Source organism: Amblyomma americanum, chromosome 2 (genome assembly GCF_052857255.1).
Source record: "Amblyomma americanum isolate KBUSLIRL-KWMA chromosome 2, ASM5285725v1, whole genome shotgun sequence".
NCBI classification, from domain to species: domain Eukaryota; kingdom Metazoa; phylum Arthropoda; class Arachnida; order Ixodida; family Ixodidae; genus Amblyomma; species Amblyomma americanum.
In genome coordinates, this window is record NC_135498.1 from 143,257,990 (window position 1) to 143,276,700 (window position 18,711).

The 18,711-nt window shown below is 51.4% G+C and overlaps 1 protein-coding gene across 1 annotated transcript in view; it reads right to left on the bottom strand.

Annotated features, from left to right (window-relative positions):
* Nucleotides 1-1,966: 1,966 nt before the first annotated feature.
* Nucleotides 1,967-18,711, bottom strand: part of LOC144121838 (uncharacterized) — a 36,109-nt gene continuing 19,364 nt past the window's right edge. The window contains exon 2 of the mRNA XM_077655256.1: nucleotides 1,967-12,625. Within this exon, the coding sequence (XP_077511382.1) occupies nucleotides 2,993-12,625 (9,633 nt within the window). The 3' untranslated portion in view covers nucleotides 1,967-2,992. The remainder of the gene's footprint in view (nucleotides 12,626-18,711) is intronic.

An 18,711-nucleotide genomic window follows, 5' to 3' on the forward strand; every position in this document is an offset into this window, starting at 1 on the left:
AAGAGGTGGGGGGGTGTAGAGGTGTAGAGTTCCTCTCTCTACACCAAGTCGCCTATGCGCAGACACATGGTGCAGTCGTTTCGCGCCACGCACTTTCACGTGCGCGGCGACGTAAGAACAGTCGTGTCGCGTCATAAAAATAATTGTGATAATGAGGTATAAACAGTGTTGTTTTTTCGGCCGGCCTACAATCGAGGTAAGTTTTTTTTTTTTTCTGTGGCCTTCAACTTTCGGGTCTCGGCTTAGAATCGTGGCCGGCCTAGATTCGAGTAAATACGGTACTGTTGTATCACTGGGAAGGATTACGCACACGGGCACTGATAGGAGGGAGGTGGGGACTTCGCCTTGCTTGAAGTCAAGGAGACGACCAGAGAAAGAGTCACAATGCCGGCGAAGACGCAAGACATAGGGGCACGTGATTGCAACTAATGCAAACATGAATGCAATCTTCCCAACTGTCATTGCAGCTCTAGTGCGCGGCACTTCTACTTCCAGACACGAGATGGCGCCAGCATGCCAGTCGCTGGAAGCAGTGTGTGTACCGACCGCCCTATGCCAGAAGACGAAGTTTTCTTTTCCTTGTCTTTGATATACAGGTGCGTACATTTAGAAGCATGCGGAGTCTTGGCTTTAGCTCAAACCACAATGTGCTCATTGTAGTCAGTGCTAAGCTGAGCGTCATGAACACGTGTCCTAAACGTGCGTTCTCAATTTCGTGTGTGTGCGCTGTCGGTGGAAAGGGGGGCAAGTAAAGATTAGCGTCTTCGCTGCAAGGCTATTGAGTAGTGCATCCCGAACTGATATGAGCATTTGAATCTGCTCCATTTGGCGTGCTGAAAGACTTATCCAGGATCCTACTGGCACTGATCAAGAGCCCTATACGTACAGAAGGCTTCATTTAAATGGTGTGTGCGTTCACTTCTTCAAGGCCAATAAACGTTTTGGCTCAGTCTGGTACTAAGCACATAGTTTTCGCGCTGTTACAAGTTTCTTAAAGTACCCTAACTCGCCCAGTTTTCGATGCTGCTTAAATACTTTTCCAGTTCTTCGGTGCCGTGGCCATATGGTCAATAGAAATGTATATCCGATGCTTGCGTTCTGTTCATGGAGGAAATGCCGAAGCAAACGGAAAAAAAGACAGATGCCCGTTCTTATCGCCTTTTTCGTCTAACAAGCGAAACCTCGATCTCCGCTCCCCTTAACTGCAACCACTTCAAGACGCATCTAGATTCCATTAACTTCTCGACGACGCCTACTCCGCGGCCCCACATATTTCCCTCGTGGCACGAGCCCGGCTAGACGCAATCCCTTTTCCGAGTAGGCGAAGGTGGGAGTACTCTGGGAAGGTATCCACACCCACCACACTTACCGTGGAAAAGGTTCCTCACGCAGGGGCGTGGTGAAATAAAACAGCTTCTTAGCACTGGTACATAGAAGGCAGGTGGGAGATAGAGCTGAACTGGTATTTTGTTTTCAAATGTTCAGTTTTGTTATCATAGAAGTATGCTCACCGTAATTCTCGAGTTAGCGCGTGTATTCGGATGCATAGTATAAATGTCGATTGATATTGCATGGCAATCCTATCTTGTCAGATGCATAATGTTCCCTTGTATGCTTCTCAGTTTACCCTTGTTAAGCTTCATCTTCATCGAACTATTATTCTTTTTTCGGTTTTTTCTTTTCTTGGTATTGGTTCATGAGACCATAAAGTAAGCGGTATACCACAGCAGGGTAAATTGCCTTGTGTTCCTTATATGATTTCTCATTTTTAATAGCATCGTGTTAAGTTGATGGCTATCCTTAGTTATTATTCCTCAAACCTAAGATGTATTGGAACTGGCGAAGCACACTGAACTCAAAACTAGCAACGTGATACAAAATCTGCATTTTCTATCCTTGATGCACTGAGCACTGAATACGTAAATATTTTTTTGTGTGCTTGTGTACAATTGAGGTGAACCATTCGTATCGAAAACAACTTTATTTCGTAACATAGATCACAGCCATTCGTGACGTGACGTTGACAGCATTCACACATAATTAACACTCTTGCTTGACAACGTTCAGAATATTTAAAACGAACTGCGACAAACTTCTTTAAGAACACATTGAAGGTGACGAGACGATTCTAATAAAGCAACGTGGAAAAAAAGGCAGCGCTCCCCCACTCTACCTCTCTCATGCGGAATGTATCTTACTCTTGGGATGGGAGAATTCGAAAAGACTTTTAGCGGGCCTGTTGCTCCGAAGGTTGATGGTCAGGGAGCCGGGTAATTAGCTTATTGCTTCACGAGTTATCCAAGATTCATCTGCGCCGTGTCATTCCGACCGCCACGTGCGCCATATTTACCCCTCTTGACAACAAGGTGGGCACGGGCGATTTAAAGCACGCCTCATACCTTACAGATGAGCGAAATTAGGTAACGCCTCTTTGGATGGATCTTCAGAACTATTTATCGCTGACCAAAGAAACTTCTCGTAAAAGCCCAGTCTGGCTTTCCGTATGTGTCTTAATCAATTCGGCGATAAGAAGCACACAGTTACGATTTTACAGATGTACTGTTGCTTTCTAGTTGGAGCTTGTGCAGTCCTGACAAATTAGGGAAAGAATACATTTTGTGTCGCGACAATTTTATACTTCAGACTAACATGTTGGGGTTTAAATCTCAACTGGATGCTGCTGTGCAGCTTTGTTTTTCTTTTTTGCTCCTGGTCCTTCTGGCATATCGCCTATCTTTCTTCGACACCATTCTGAGAAACTGCACACTTAAAAACTTCTGCCCGAGCTTGCAGCGGTTTTGTTTTCCCAGCGGTCCGACAGGGGCAGTTTGTGCAGTTGGGCGCAGCCTGTAGGAAACATTGCTCAAGCTTCGCTTTCGCACTGTTCCTCCAGCTAAGAAGTCGACTATTATCGTCGACGCTGTGCAAAGTCAGGGCGGATGCCAAGAAGGAATATTTTAAATACGTTGAACCTAACGCTCTTCGCGCGCTTCTAGCCGACACTCAAACCCAGCGGTTGTCGGAACGGGCTCACGGCACTCGCTAGCTTGGCGGCGCCCTGGCTAAGCTGGTGTGGAGATGCCGCCACGTACACGGGCGACTGATACGCATAAACGGGCCTCCTGGAGAGCAAAGTCACGGGTGGCCTCTGGTACACTATTGGTGCGTAGCCCTGCGCTCCTGTGTTAGGTGACGCTCCCTGCTGCAAAGCGGGAATTCCGCTAGCCAAGTAAACTGGATGCGACGCCCCCTGAATAGCGCCTGACGTCCTGGTGCTCACCTGTGCCAGGGTGATCTGTCCCGGTGGCACAGCGTACAGGGTCTGGAACTGCTGCTGAGGGTACTGTTGCTGAGCATATTGCTGCTGAGGGTACTGTTTTAGGTGGCCTATTACCCCTGCAGCGCCCGGGTAATACTGAGCCTGCGACGCTCCATGTGGGGCAGAGGCGTAAACGATAGGAACTTGCAAACCGAGCGAAGGCTGTTGGCCTCTTGAATAAGATTGCTGCACCGGAAGTTGTGACACGTATGCTCCCTGCGCCTGCTGAGACTGCGGGCTTCCCGATGGCACGTAGGAAGTGACTTGGACGACCTGCTGCTGCTGTGGAGCTGGCACAAGACCCTGCGGGACCAGAATTTGCGTGCCGGGAGAGGGTTGGCCCTGAGCAGTGTTGGCGGGGGCAGAAGCAGTCTTCTTGGCCGATACCAGGACTGTTCCTGGCTGGCTAGCGCTATTAGATGGAGCACTGGTTCCTATGGCAGTTCCCTGGACCGAATTTTGGACGACGGCTTGGTTGGAAGAGGAATAGGTGGGCTTTGCGACGGACGTTACTTTGAGAACCTGGCCATTTGGCGTTGTGGGCACGTATGACGTGGCTGTGACGTCTGGTCGGCCCGGTAAGAAAGCGGATGCAACTGGCACATACGTTCTGACCTTATATACACCTTGAGTTCCTTGTTGAGGAGCTGTTTGTCCAGCCGAAACCAGTGTTTGGGGTAGGTAGGGTATGGGTCCCGTTGCAGGGCTCAGAATGACTTGTCTTACGACACCGCGCTCTTGGGCAGGAGTAATAGGTTTCTTTCCCGCGGATGCAGGCCTAGAGGCAACGCTTTTCTGAGCTTGAACGCGTGCTGGCCTTGGCGTTTGTGGAATCTGAAGGAGAGTCTCTGATGCGCTGCTAGGCTTCCTCGATGGTGCGCCTGGTGTGACAGGCCTTGCGACCTTCTGAGGAGGCAACACGATGTCTGCAGGAATCGTCTGTTTGTAGCTCAATGGCTTGCCTATCTTGGGGAAAGGAATGTCCTCTTGAACTACTTGATCGTGTCGAATGCTCAAGAAGAATGGCGATACGGGCAGAACAGGTTTCGTTCCATTCAATTTCTGTGGAATTGGAGGAGAAAAGTAGATACGTGTATGCGCTTGCCCAATGCGTGGCCTCTGTCCCGGTTGAAACTGAGGTGGGCTGAACGGCCTTGGTTGCTGAGGGCTGGGCGTGGTTCCCAACTGCACATTAACCTGAGGAGGGATGAAAGCTGAGGGGGCCTTCTGCTGGTTTGGAGCCTGAAGCGGTGCATTTAGTGAAACACCGAAGCTTTGGACTTGAACTTTAGCAGGAGCTCCTGGAGCCTGTGCGTTCGCTCCAGTAGCTTTATTTGTTTGGTAGGCCACACGCAGCGGTAATACTGGCTTAGGAACGCCGGCGCCCGGATGCTGCACTACTTGACCAGAGATTGGAGCTTGTTGCTGAGCCCTTACAACAGAATACTGCGGGCGTTTTGGTGCTGAAGGTTTCACTGCAGCTGCTTGTGTGCCTTGCGGCACGCGTGGTTCTGATAGTGGAACACCTTGAGAGCTAGTGTCGATTCTGGAGTGTTCTTGTACCGGGGGGATATAAGCAGTTTGTAGCCCCAAGGGCAGGATGAATCCAGGCTGCACTGGCCGGTCTTGAGCTGTTGTGCTTGACGGCCGTTTTAGCTGGCCATTGGGTTCCTGAACTGGAACGGAACTACTGAACGCTGGTCGCTTCGGTGCTGTGAGACTACCCGGCGTAGGAGATGGTCGGCGTTGCTCTATAGGAAGTTGCACAGGATGAACACCGGGAGTTTGTGTCTTCGGTCTAGCTGGTCCTTGCAGAGACGTTGGCGCAGTTGGTTCTTGCACCCTTGTCGGCTGGTAACCGGGAACTTGTAGGCCGAGCGAGTGGGCATAATCCACTTGCGGTCGAGCCTGCTGACCGGATTGTTTCTTCGGCCCAGTAGCAACAACGAAGGGTTGAACCTGAAGACCAAGAGGTTGCAAGAATGCTGGCAGTGGGACGTAAGAAGAAGGTGGACGTGGTCGTCTTGTTGTGGAAATCGGGAACTTGGTTGAAGGAGGACCTGGTGGAGCCGGTGGAGCTCTCGGTGCGGCAGTGGTGCTTGCACTTGGTGGAAAGCTTGCAGCGTTTGGATGCTGAGCCAGAGGTCTTGAGCGGTACGTTCCTGAAAGTTGATTATATTGTAGGTTTGGCTGAGAGTTTTGCGATGGTGCAAACGTGAACGGCTCTCTTTCTCCGGTTGTTGAAGGCTGAGCACCACCAAGAGATGGTTTTGAAGGCTGTGAAGCTCCTGGCACGGCTTGTGCATATCCGGCAGCACTTCCTGATTGTGGCCGTACAGTTGTTTGCGGCTGCGGAGTTTGTACCTGAGGAGTTGTCGAGACCCCGGCGTCTTGCTGACTAGCTACAGTTAGAGTCACTCCCACGGTGGACAGGGTATTACTCAACGATTGTGTCACCATGGCTGGTGGCTTGGTTTGCGGGGTACTAGTCTGTGCCACGTAAACTGGCTTTTGTGTTGGCCTATTCGGTTGCACTTGATCCGGGGTGTTTGGAATAAGGTAGCTAGGCGGAACATCCACTTCTGGTCGCTTAGTGGATATGAACTGCGGAGCTTGAGGCAGTTGAGATGGCTCACTTTGCGCAGTTGCTGTTGGAGATCTTGTGGTGCTCGTCGGGGCGACACCGAGTACCACCTGAGCATCCTTTCCAGGTTCAACTGGAGGCCTTCCTTCTGGAACAATGTTCTGAGCCTGTCCTGGCTTCTCCACCAGAAACACTGCAACCGGGTTAGCAGGCGGATCAGGAAGAGGTGGATACTTTGTCGTGGGTAGTGTCTGAACAGGCTTGGGCGCCGGTGTGGTTGGAATTCTTGGTATATCAAGCTCAGGTGTTGATGGCAAGAATTCTTCGCTTTCTGAGGGTGTATTTGTAGCCTGGCCTGAGGTCGTCTCTGTGGAGGGATCGGTTGGTGCGTCGGGAAGCGCTTGCGTTGTTGGCACTTTAGTTGTATGCTGTGGATGATAACGAGTTGGATAAAATTTCACACCATTTTCGACACCTTCAGAGTCTGCTGTACTGAACTCGTTGAGAGTTTCCGTTGCCGAGTTCAGCGACGTGGCCAGCTTTGTGCCGTAAGGCGTTGTCGGGGCCAAAGTGGATAATGCAGGACCAGTCTTATCTAAAGGCGCTCCTGGCGGCTCACTTCCGACGTTCCCTAGTGTTGTCGGCTCTTGGATACCTTCGCTTGCTGGGGTATCTGGGGTTTTAACATAACTTTCTGGAGCTTCCGTAAGCTGTCCTGCAAGAATGCTGTCGGTATTGACACCTTGCTCTTTCCGCAATAACTGGTCGTTGTAGGCTTTCTGTAGCGAAGGCATATTTCCGGGAAGCACGGACTGTTTCGGCCCGGACTCAGGTGCGGATGGCAGTTCCGGCTCATCACTTAGGGGTTCGTCGTACTCTGCACTAGAAACAGAATTTCTGTCATCTTCTGTTGAAGGTAGCGTCACTTCAGCAACAAGCGGTGATTTCGTGCGATAAGTGGTGGATGCGGGAGCGATCTCAGTAATGTAGGCCTCGTGGGTCGTCTCGTAGGCTGCTTCTTTAACGACAGGAATCCTAGTACTAGCAAACGCCGAGGTTGTCTGCGCGAAGCGAACATCATTGTATTCTGTCGCAGAGGGTCTAGTAACAGGCGGTAGCCTGGGCCTTTTTGTTCTTCTAGGCTTTGCAGGGCGGCTATGCCCTCGGTCTGCGGAGGCCGGCGCAGTATTAAACGTTTGTTCTGTTGTCGGCAGAAGCCTACGAGAGGTCTGCGTAACACGAGCGCCGATTCGCGCTCCGAACTGCGCCGCCGAAGGCTGGCCTGGACTGGTCTCCTCAATTTCTTCAAGCGCACTAGGTGCCGTCGTCGTATCTTGCGGCGGCGGCGTCGTTGTGGTGCGACGATGACCACCTCTACTGCCCGGCTTTCGTCTCCGGCCTGCGTTTCTTCCTGGCGGTTTTCCACCAGGTGCGACACGGCGATCAGCAGATGCAGGTCGTGGGAAATGAGGTCGCCTGAATTGGATGCCCGGTGCTTCAACGACTCGGACTCCTATGTCTTCTTTCTCTTCTGAGGATACGTTGTCACCAATGTTTAATGTTTGGGAGCGCAGTGGTGGCTGAGCCGTTGTTGGTGGCGTGGCGTCGATGCCTTCATTGTTCACTCTATCCGCTGGCTTAAATCTTCTCTGACCAACTGTTGTAGCAAAGCTGGGCGGTCTCGCGATGTTAAATAACGGTCTCTTCGCTCCTCCCAGTGGTTTGATTTGTGGTCTTCTTGGCAAGTGCGCTGATGGAAGCGTACGAGTCTCCTCTGTCGTGCTAGGTGTAGTGGTGCGTTCTGTAGTGCTTGGGGCAGCTGTCGTGCTTTCAGTGACGGTAGGTATTGTAGCAACGTCAGGATTTTCAGTTGTGGCTGGCGCTCCCGTCGACGAGCTCGTAGGCAGTGGCGTGCTTCCTATCATAGTTTCTGTCGCTACATCCACGCTTGTAGAAGGTGCTGACTTTTCAGTTGATGAGCTAAAAGATACAGTTGTGCTCTCAGGCACAGCCGGCACGTTCGCTGCGCTTGTGCTGGTGGAAGCCGATGGTGCATCAGTAGAAGGGCTGTTATAAACGACACCGTCCTGAGCTCCAACTGCGCCTGTGACAAAACTTTCACCAGCCGTGACCAACGGCGCCTGAGGAGACGAACCTTGGAGCTCAGATGCACCTTCAACGGAGGCTTGATTCCCTGCAGCGCGTGTGCTGGATTCCGCTGACGGTGGTTCTGTAGGAAGTGCTGCTTGGGAAGGCACGCTGTTATTCACAACTTTCACTGCGACTACATCAGTCAACGTCGACGGAGCCTCAGTGGAAACAGCCTGAAGGCCTAGTGTGCTCTTCTCCATAGGTGGCGGTTCTGCCCCACTGTCTGAAATGGTGCCAAGGGACGGTGCTTCCGTAGCAGAGCTCTGAGCGGCCGCCGTCCTCTCGGTTTCTGCTGGTTCTGGGACGAGAGTCGTACTTTCAGGAGCCGATGTTGTTTGAATTGGAAGTTCCTGAGACCCAAGTGGTTCGTTCTTTACGGTCTCGGGTTGCAGATTACTTATGTCCTGGTTTGCATATTTTATAGTAGTTGAAACTACGTCAGTCAATGGCGCAGAAGTCGTTGTAACAGTCTGCATTACTTCATCAGGTGATGATTTGAAGGCTGGTACACTGTCCTTTACGGCAACGCCTTCGATGACTTCGATCTTCGTTAGCGACCTGCCATCGACCGGCTCCTCTGCACCTGGCACGGCGCCGGAAGAGGAAACGCTGCTTTGTCTAGGATCGAGCGCCGGCTGCGTAGCAATCTGTATTTCTTTGACTGTAGCGTATCCGAGAGCGGGAAGCGTGGCCGTAGAAGGTCCTACATCAGAGATGCTCACGCTTGAGATAGGAAGTGGTGTGTATTTGGAGGTCACCGTTTGCACGTTGCTTCCACCATCAGACAGCGCGCTTGAGGCTTCGGACGACTCATTCGATCTCATCATTTCACTGATAACAGCTGCAATACTTTTCTCCGATGTCTTGTCTGGCTTTCTCTCGGGAGGCTCTGGAGCGTCTGCACCACCCAATTCTCTATCATCTTTCTGGTCATCTGCTGCTTGTGGCGACGGCGTAGAAACCTCTCCTTTTGTCGTGGCAGTGGTTGATGCTGGACTGCCATCAGTTGTCTCACTCTTTGGGGATGAAACCGTAGCTGCTTCTGTTGTGGGCTGCGGGGTAGAAGTTGAGGTTCTGTTTTCGTCGGCGCTGAATGATAACTTTGTGCTGACAACGTATCCGATTCCAGCGTCCTGAGAATCATTCCTTGTCTGACTGTCAGCGTCCTTGACTATTGTCTCTCCTGAGTTAGGCGTCGACTCCTTCCCGGATGAAGTCAACACCGATTCATTATTAGGTGCATCGCTTTGAATCGTGACAGCACTGTTGTCAGAGACAGCAGTCCCGCTCACTCCACCAACGACGTTGTCTTGTTGATGGTTTTCATTAGCACCTTGCAGAGAGCTTGTTGGATCAGCGGCTGATCCAAAGACAACAGGCTTCCCATGTGGGCTTTTCTCAGTGCCAGAGCTTTTCTCATCGTCTTTGCAGTCATCTTTAGTCTTGGGACCTCCAGCATCACTTGCGGAAGGAGGGCCGGTTTCATTCTGAAAAGTTTTGAAAGAACCATTTCCTGACCCTGTTTCTTCGGGAGCCTGACTGGGCGACTCTTTATCATCGGCAGGTGTTTCCGAGGAAGTAGCAATGCCGCTAACGTCTATAGGCATGTCCGAGCTTCCTCCTTCAACAACCACAGTTTTTGTACTGTCAGTGATGGTAGTGGAGTGTTTCGAAAGGGGTGGTACGCTGCTCTCATTGTCACCTGCTGTCATGACGATCCCGCTCACATCAATCGGTGTCTGGGTGTCGGTGACATTAATACTAATGCCCTGAAATCCAACTCTTCCCATACTTCCACCCGCCGGCTCCTTTAAGTCATAGAGAGCTAGCTTTTCCCCTTTCTCTGTGCTCAACGAATCCGTACCAGCAATAAATGATGTCGATGCAGCGTCTTCAACATTGGGTGCTGTATTCTTACTATCGCTTCCTGTCATGGGGCCCTCGAGAGAAGAAGCCGCCTTGTAGACTCCGAGGTCATTCGAATTCTTTTCAGGTTCTTCGGAGGCAGCGTGCTGATCTGCAGGCTTCAAAGACGCATTTTCTTTGCTCTCATTCTTTGAAGGTGTAGCAGATACGGTGGCGTTTGTCTCATTTGCAACCGATGGCGCACCAACCGCCGGCGTTTCGGCGACAAACCCAGCTGTGTCTGCAGGGAAGGAACCTTGGGCGAAAATACTGCCTGAAGCATCGTGGCTGCCGCTGACACCAACAGGATAATAAACTCCAGGATCTAGAGGGATTGTGTATCCAGGGATGCCGCTTCCTGGTACTGTACCTGGGTTGAATACTTGGGAACTTGGAAGTGCCACTTTTGTCGTTTGGATAGAAAGTCCGCTTTGCGGGAGGAGAGGTTGGCCATGCGCATTAATGCTTGGCGCTTGCGGCTGGAAAACTGCTGCGCCATTTTGATTAAACAACGTTGGGCCATTATGCTGATCGTTTCGGCCGGTATCGGCGCCGCCACCTGTAGAAACAATGGTTCCATCCTGCCCAGAGACTCTCGCACTCACGGTGGCAAATTCTTGTGGGGAGCTTGATTTTACGGTAGTGTCCTGTTTACTTGCACGCTGCTTCAAGAAAGTGAGTATTTCAGCTTCGGCAGCTTGCCGATTGATGCCGTTTACAACAGTCTGTTCGCGGCCCGGATTTGGCAGGCTTGAAGGAGTTTCTGAGAGAGCAACAGCATCTTTCAACTGTTCCTGCCCTTGGGGAATACCTGGTTGACCCTCTGGGCGGGCACTTGGCTCTGAATGAGCATCGCTGATAGATTTCTGTTCTTTTGTATCACTGCCTGTGACATCGTCCTTGCAGTCTTCGGGTGACTTCCCAGCTTTAAGGTCTGCTGTCCCTACGTTTTCACCACCGCCGTTATTGTCCTGGCCAGAGTCATCAAGAAAAGTTGTTGACTCACTGGTGCTATGAGACCCTTCCTTGAGGGCATCATCAGCCTCCAGCTGTACCTCTTTGATGCTAGCGGCTATGGCCCGACCAACAACCACTTCAGCGTTTGGTGAGATCTTTGAATCCGGTTGCAGTATAATTTGCGGCGCCCCGTCCGGACCGCGTTCGACATTAGCTTGAGCAGAAGAAGAAACACCAGCATTCTGGACATGTTCAGGTCCAGAGTTTTCCCCGCTAATTACGACAGGGCTCCCAGCAGAAACTGACGCATCTTTTTTGGGCAGGGAGGGAGGTTGGCCAGGGCCTTCTTCAGCTGAACTGGGCACTTTAACCACTTCACCGGTCTGTGTGCCTTGGGAAACGGAAACAGCACTGCTCAGTGGTTGACCTGAGATAGGGGACACTTGCACAGAAGTGGGCTGATCCAAATTCTGGCCCAGTGTTTCCGCGCGAACAGGAGAGCCTTCTGCGGCTTCATTGCGGGAAAGAGCAGCATCGTTCTGTTGCATAGCGTCAAGTTCTGCAGTAGTTCCAGTTGTTGGCTCACTTCCCACAACTTGCTGTGGCTGATAGCCTGTCGTACTTCCTCCTGATTCACTCACAGTTGCAGGCAGATTCGAGTCGCTGCCTGTGTCTGCTGCGCCTGTCGTCACTGACGCAGGTGTCGCAGTTTTATCTCCTGCATGACTCGATGGACTGCCGCTCTTTTTGCTGGCATTGCCGTATGCCGAGTGCTCTTCGTCTTCTTCGTAGTCGTCATCGTCATCCACGTAGTCTATTTCTTCTGTAGCCGAATCATGTTTCCCTGCAGAAGGACTCTCTTTAGTGGACGGAGGCTGCGGATCTGACGTTCCGGGTTGGTCGGGCAGGTGGGTGGCATCAACTTCCACGTTCATGCCAGGCGTACTATCTCCGAGTTTTGCGCCACCTTCTTCCTTCATCTTCCCGTTTTTGTCCTTGCAGTCTTTGGAGTCTTCAGTCTTAGCTGCCGGCTGTCCGTCAGCATTCGTGCTTTCCTCCAACTTTCCTTGTTCCTTACGATCACTGGTCTCGGAGGTCGGTCCAGTCACCTGTGCGCTAACAGTGCCACCCCCTACGACTGCGGCATAGCTGTCACCTGGTGGCACGCTGGGATCGAATTCCGGTTCAGAGAGAAGTGCCTTATAGTTGCTTTGTAGTTGTGGTTCTGGCCGGTATGTTCCGCCGTAAGTTGGAGTCCAAGCCTGACCACTGTCGGATTCGGAAGTTTTGTCGTCACCACCGATGCCAGTAAGCGGACCCTTGGTACCCGATGATCGCGCGATGAGGTCGTCGCCGTCTTCAGATACTGCATCGTCATCTCCTAGCCTGCGCTTCTGCTGTATGACACCCCCAAATCGGTTGATCAGGCTCGCCACTGCGTCGTCGGAGCCGCTTTCGATGGAACTTGCATCCGACGGCGGCGCCACGTCCGAGTCCGGTGGCGCTGAAAGCCTACGGCGGCCGCCGAAGTTGGACAGCGTCTTGAACAGCACTCCCTGGCGCCTGCCCGCGGCACCATGATTCAGCCTCTGGGCCTCAAGCAGCAAAGCTGGTCGTCGCAGTTCCCTGCGACCGATGAGGCCGCTAGGCTCGATGTCGCCTAACGACGCGGCGAGGGTGAGGCCCACCAATGAGAGCAGCAGCCACACCTGCAAGGTAAAAATGCGATTGAACACCATATAGTACGTGGCCAGCCTGTACAAACGAAAATACGGAAAGGCAGTGTTCAGAAAGTTTTTTTTTTCGAGCATGCCTTAGATTTAGCTGCTATTGAGGACGCTTAAGCTACGTCACAAGAATGGAACACAAGTGTGTGGATAGCGCTACAGAAATATTACTTAAAACGCCTTTGATACATATCTGGCAGAATATTTTGTTACACGCCAGCAGTAGAAAGGAATAGTTGAAGAAACCCTCTGCGAAAAAAAATTTCCTGTCAGTTTTATTATCACCATAGTTACGGGTAGAGGTTTCTCGCACAGGCTTCCGCCTCCAATAGTCTTTGTACTTGCTTGGCGTTGCTATACGAAGGATACGCGGCTGAGCTCCAGGGCGATGACGGTGAGAGGCAAAAGGATTGGAATGGCCGGTCTAGACGCAGCGGCAGCGCGCGCTTACATGATGTAATCGAGGACGTAGGCTACTCGGAGCAGCCTTACGTCCGCCTCGTCTCACTGAAACCTGATGCGCGCTCCTCGTGATAACTGGTTACTCCCGTCGTCGTCGACTGATCTTCGCTTTCTCTGTTCGCTGGCGCGTTTGTTGATTGGTAGCAGCCAGCACTGGCTAGTATTCTGGATATAGAGGTGTAGGCTAACACTTGCTGAAATAAGCAGTGAAAGGAGTGAAAGGAGGGAAATTAAACAAAGTGCAAGCGTGCACTGCGGCACTTCTCGGTTGTAGATTCTCCCAAAGACGGCGCGATGGCATCTTAGACACAGAAAGGAACGCTAGTTGCGGTGAAGGTTCTAAAGCCACATTCTTCCGATCGACGCAAACATCTCTTACGCGGGGCTGCCAAATCAACGCGCTTCCTGAAGGTGTGTTTAGAGAGTACAAAGATGGTGAAACCAGCAAAACTGACGAAGTACAAGAACAAACAGGCACACACATAACACCGCTGGAATTACGACTGATTTATCCCGATGAATTCAGCCAGCTGTAAGTCCATTTGTGTTGTTTGTGTACGTCCTTGTTCTTGTCCTGCGTCAGTTTTGCTGCTTCCACCATCTACATGTGCATTATGAACCAACTAGCATAGCAATTTTCTTTAGAGTTACTCTGAGGTCCGGGCCACGATCTAATGCGTACGAAACAGATTCCGATGGAAACATGATTGAAAACAGGACAAGGAAGGACAAGGAGACGCCTGCTTCTACGTACTATTTTCATCACCCCGTTTTAGCAAATAGCGCGTCTAAAAACAGAAATCATGCGAGAGAGACGTTCGCACTGTTCTAACAGCGCCAAAGAGGTACTCAAGAGAAAAAGATTCATTTTCCAAAGTTCCTGCTGTGCAGCGGGTGGTGCTGGTGGTGCACCGCACTGACACACAGAGGAGAATGAAGGAGGGAAGGTTGACTTCCGGAAAGAAAAAAAAAGCGAATGAAAATTTAAAAAATGCTCTCGCCGAGACAGCGAGAAGAGGGGCGGAATGTACGTACGCCTTCGTATTCTTTGTTGCGTACGCAAGCAGTGTTTACCTTTCTTTTGCTCCTTCCGCTTTGCTTTCCCGTTTTGAGTTCACCATGGCATTGTACTTGCATCGTCAAGTCAAATTTCTAAAACGAAGCATCACCTGTACCCGCCGCGGTGGCTCAGTGATCAGGGCGCTTGCCTACTGAGCCGGAGTTACCGAGACCGAACCCGGCCGCGGCGGCCGCATTGCGATGCAGGTGACGCGCAAAAGGCGCCCGTGTGCTGTGCGATGTCAGTGCTCGTTAAAGAGCCCCAGGTGGTCGAAATTATTCCGGAGCCCTCCATTACGGCACCTCTTTCTTCCTTTCTTCCCTCCCTCTCTTTTTCCGTCCCTTACGACGTGGTTCAGGTGTCCACCGAGATGTGAGACAGATACGGCGCCAATTTCTTTCCTGAACAACCAATTAACAATCACCCGCAGAAAGGTGCATCGGAAAACGGCTAGTGGAAGCTAACGGTAGAAGAAGACGAAACGACACCACGGTCGCGCCCGGTCGCGTCTCCATTGCTCCGTTGCGTGGATGTCAATGCGGGAAACTCTCCCTATAGTTACAGCGGTCACTGCTAGGGAAGAGTAGGGCAAAACGCTATTCTGCTACTGGATGCTGCCTTAACCTTGAAGGCACATTTAAATTAATTAGAGGATGAGCTGGCATGACCGGCCCCATGTGAACTACAACACTATTTAAAGGGACTATGCAATGAATAAAAAGTCGCTTGTAAATGTTTTCACTGCTTAGAAATGAACCTAAGAAGCGTTCACGCCAAGTATGAGTCTTCGGAACTGAGCCGGAAATTTATTATCAATTTTTAAAAACCGTGTTTTTTTTTAAATTCTCGGGCCGATTGATATGCTCGTAGTGACCGATTTTGAAACTAAAATCGTGAAAAAAGACGTCACTCTACCCATGACGTCACCAGGCCACCACAAGCTGTCATTCGCTGGAGCCACGGCAGCCACGACGTCACGTGTACACTTCCGGTAGCCGTGAAAATCGTCTGCTCGTGCCGCCGCGCGACTCTCTCGGGCAAGCGCGAGCCAGGGCATTGCCTTCGCGCATATGGTTTCAATTTTCCTCTGCCGCTTCCTTCTGTCGGGAGTTGGAATCCAATCCAATCCATGGAGCTGTGCTGACGTGTCTCGCATGGGCTCCCGCCTCGAAGCCACTTTTCGGAAGAAAGAGTCAGCCTTCGGGCTCGAATATTTTGGACGACATCCAGGCCATTGTCCAGTGCCTGCTGCAGCCGGATTTTGCCAATCTACGGACACCTAGGCATATTGCCGGCTGACTGCCGGCCTAGCCATCGAGCTCGACCTAGCTCGTCACCTCTCCGCCGGGAACTGAGCGCCCAGGGACCCGCACAGATGGAGTACGCCGTGGAAGGCGAGAAAATATCACCGTCGGAGCTCGAGGCCGGAAAATGGGAAACCATTCTTCGTTACCGCGACCGACAACGAGGCCTGAAGAATAAAGGGCCCGCATCAACCGACGACGAGCCTGCGCAGGGGCACGGCCAAGGCAAGTCTAATTCCAATTTTCCATCGCGAAAGAACGGGAAGAAGCTACTTGCACTCAGCAAGAAAGCCCTTCTCCCGCGCTTACCGACCGACGACTACAAAATCGTCTGCCGACCACAAGGTTGGAATCTGAGGGACTTTGCGCCCGGACTACTACTCTTCTGCGCCTGCGAGCTGGCCAGGCTGCCGTATGATACGGTGAAGAATGGAGACATTATCAGAGTCAATACGGCCAACAACACCTTTACGCTATGCACGCCCGATCGTCAACGGGCGACTGCATACGCCAATATTGAAAAACTGAACCTCCAAGATCAAACCTACAACGTAACGTCGTACGTGGCGGCGCCCGAAGACTCGGTAAAAGGGGTCATTTACAACGCCTACGCGGGAGACTCGCCCGAAGCGGTTCGCCAAGGCTTCGGAAACCGAAACGAAGTAATAGAAGTTGTGGATGCCCGAAGGATCGGGAAATCCAGAACAATACAAATCACCTTTTTTGGAAAGAAGCTACCCAGCCAAGTAATCTATCAGTGCGGCGTCTTTCGGGTCCACCCCTTCAGGGAGCAACATGAGGTATGCTACAACTGCAGGAGAGTAGGACACCGGGCCGATGTCTGCTACAAACCTACAAAGAACCTTTGCCGCCGCTGCGGAGAAAATCACTCGCCTCCACCTGAGGGAGAACAGCCAACCTGCCAACCCGTATGCATCGTCTGCAACGGGGGCCACAACACAGGCAGCCGGAACTGCAAATTCCGGCTGGTCAACAAGAACAAACAAGGAACGCCCCATGGCAACCAGACACCCAAGCAAGGGGACAACGACTCATCACTACACGGACACCAGTCTAGGCCCAGGAAGAAGGAACACGGTGCTACCGGAAAAGGAGGAAGCCACAGCCGGAACAACTCCAGCTCCTTCCCGCCCCTGGGGAACCCTGCAGGCAACGACAAGAGAAGCTCAAGCCGCGGACGCAGCGATAGCCGCTCCAATAAAAAGGTGAGCTGGCCAGCAGAGGCCTCCCAATCTATTGACGCTCGAGAGAAGGAGTTTCAGATCCAACTACAATGCCGAGACAGAGAAATTGCCAGCCTTAAAAAAGAGTTGGCTGACATATAACGCCTGTTACAAGCGCATCAGGTACAGAATGCCACGGCGGCTAGAATGCCACCCACCGCGTCCCAGGATTCGACCAATAATGCGATGGAAACAGACGCTATTTGCCACACTCCCTCCAACGCGTCCCAGTCTTCAGCCCATAACGCGACGGACACAGACGCCAGAATAGCAACTAAAAGACCGCATCCTACAAAAGAAGGCGAGGAATCCAAAAGAAAGGCCGAGGCTTCGGAAGCCGACACCCCGCAGCCGTCGAAAGCGCCTACCAAACTCAGGGCAGACATCAATACTCTGTCAGAGAGAACTAGCGCTATATCAACAGAACAAGCAACCTTCCAAGGCCTCGTTACTACCAAATTTGCAGAGATAGATATTCGCTTTGCAACACTAGAGGGACAGGTATCCCAAATAGCCACCTGCATGCAGCAAATAATGGATAGGCTTACATCTATCGAGGCCCGCCTACCCCCCACCTTGGATCTGTCCACGACGCCACAACCATCTATAACCCAACATGGCACCACGCCAAAAATTTGAAATTTGGCAATGGAACTGCAGAGGCTTCCGCCGCAAGCGGGCCCACTTGCAGCTCCACATCCAACAAGCACCGTCTGTTCCAACCCCAGACGTGATTGCATTGCAAGAAGCTAGCGGCAGGGCTACACTGCCAGGCTATAAAGCATATCTGCCACCTCATTATGATACTAGTAACGCAGCCGGCTCCTTCACAGCCACTCTGGTGCATAGAAATATCACCGCAATTCAACATTTTATAAATGATTCGGAAGAAGATTACACCCTACTTGAAATAGTACCAAGGCAAAAAGGAGGCTCAAATCTCTTCATCCTTAATGTATACAACCCTCCCAGAAACAAAGGCAATGGACTCCCACACTTGTTGATAAACACAGTAAAGCTGGCTGCTAGGGCTCAACTATTAATTGTGGGAGACTTCAACGCTCAACACCCAGCATGGGGATATACCAAAGCAACTCCGAAAGGGAACCTGCTCTGGCAAATCATACAGTCACTAGGGCTCACAACGCTAAACAACCCGAGCGACCACACACGCATGGGTAACAGTGTATGTGTAGACACATCTCCAGACTTATCCCTCTCTAAAAACGTCAAGGACGCAAAGTGGGTCAACACCGGGCAAAACCTTGGTAGTGATCACTTCATCCTTAGCATCACCTTCCCCACGACAAAACTTAAAAACAAAGCAAAAGAAATACGAACCACGGATTGGGACAAGTTCAGGCAACTTCGCGACAAAACAGCTCCAAAGAAGATCTCTAACCTTAGCGACTGGGTTATCTCCCTGAATGAGGATGTCAGCTCCACTAGCGTTGTGGTGCCAGTTGAGAAGGAGGAGCAGATTGCAGACTCAAAACTGTTACACCTGTGGCAGGCACAAAAAGGCCTCCAAAAACGCTGGAAGCAGCAAAAACACAACAAGCGACTACGCAAAAAGATCGCTGAAATCGAGAGGCGAATCGAGGAACATACACTTACTCTCCAAACACAACAATGGAACCAAATATGTGAAAGCGTCAATGGACAGCTCGGAAATAAGAAGACATGGCATCTTCTAAGACACCTGCTCGATCCAGAACAAACACGTCCCGTGCAACAAAGTCAACTGTACAGACTCATACATAAATATGAGGGTACAACTGAAGACCTAATCAAAGAGCTAGCAGAACGTTATCTAAACACGGATGATAGTACCACACAACCAGACTACCGGGGGACTCCTAATCCAAATTTAGACGCAGACATCACAGACGCAGAGGTCTGGTACGCAATTGGAAAACTGCGGACAACATCTGCGGCAGGACCAGACAAAGCAACAAATAAGACTCCCAGGAACTTAGACGCAACGTCGATCGCGGC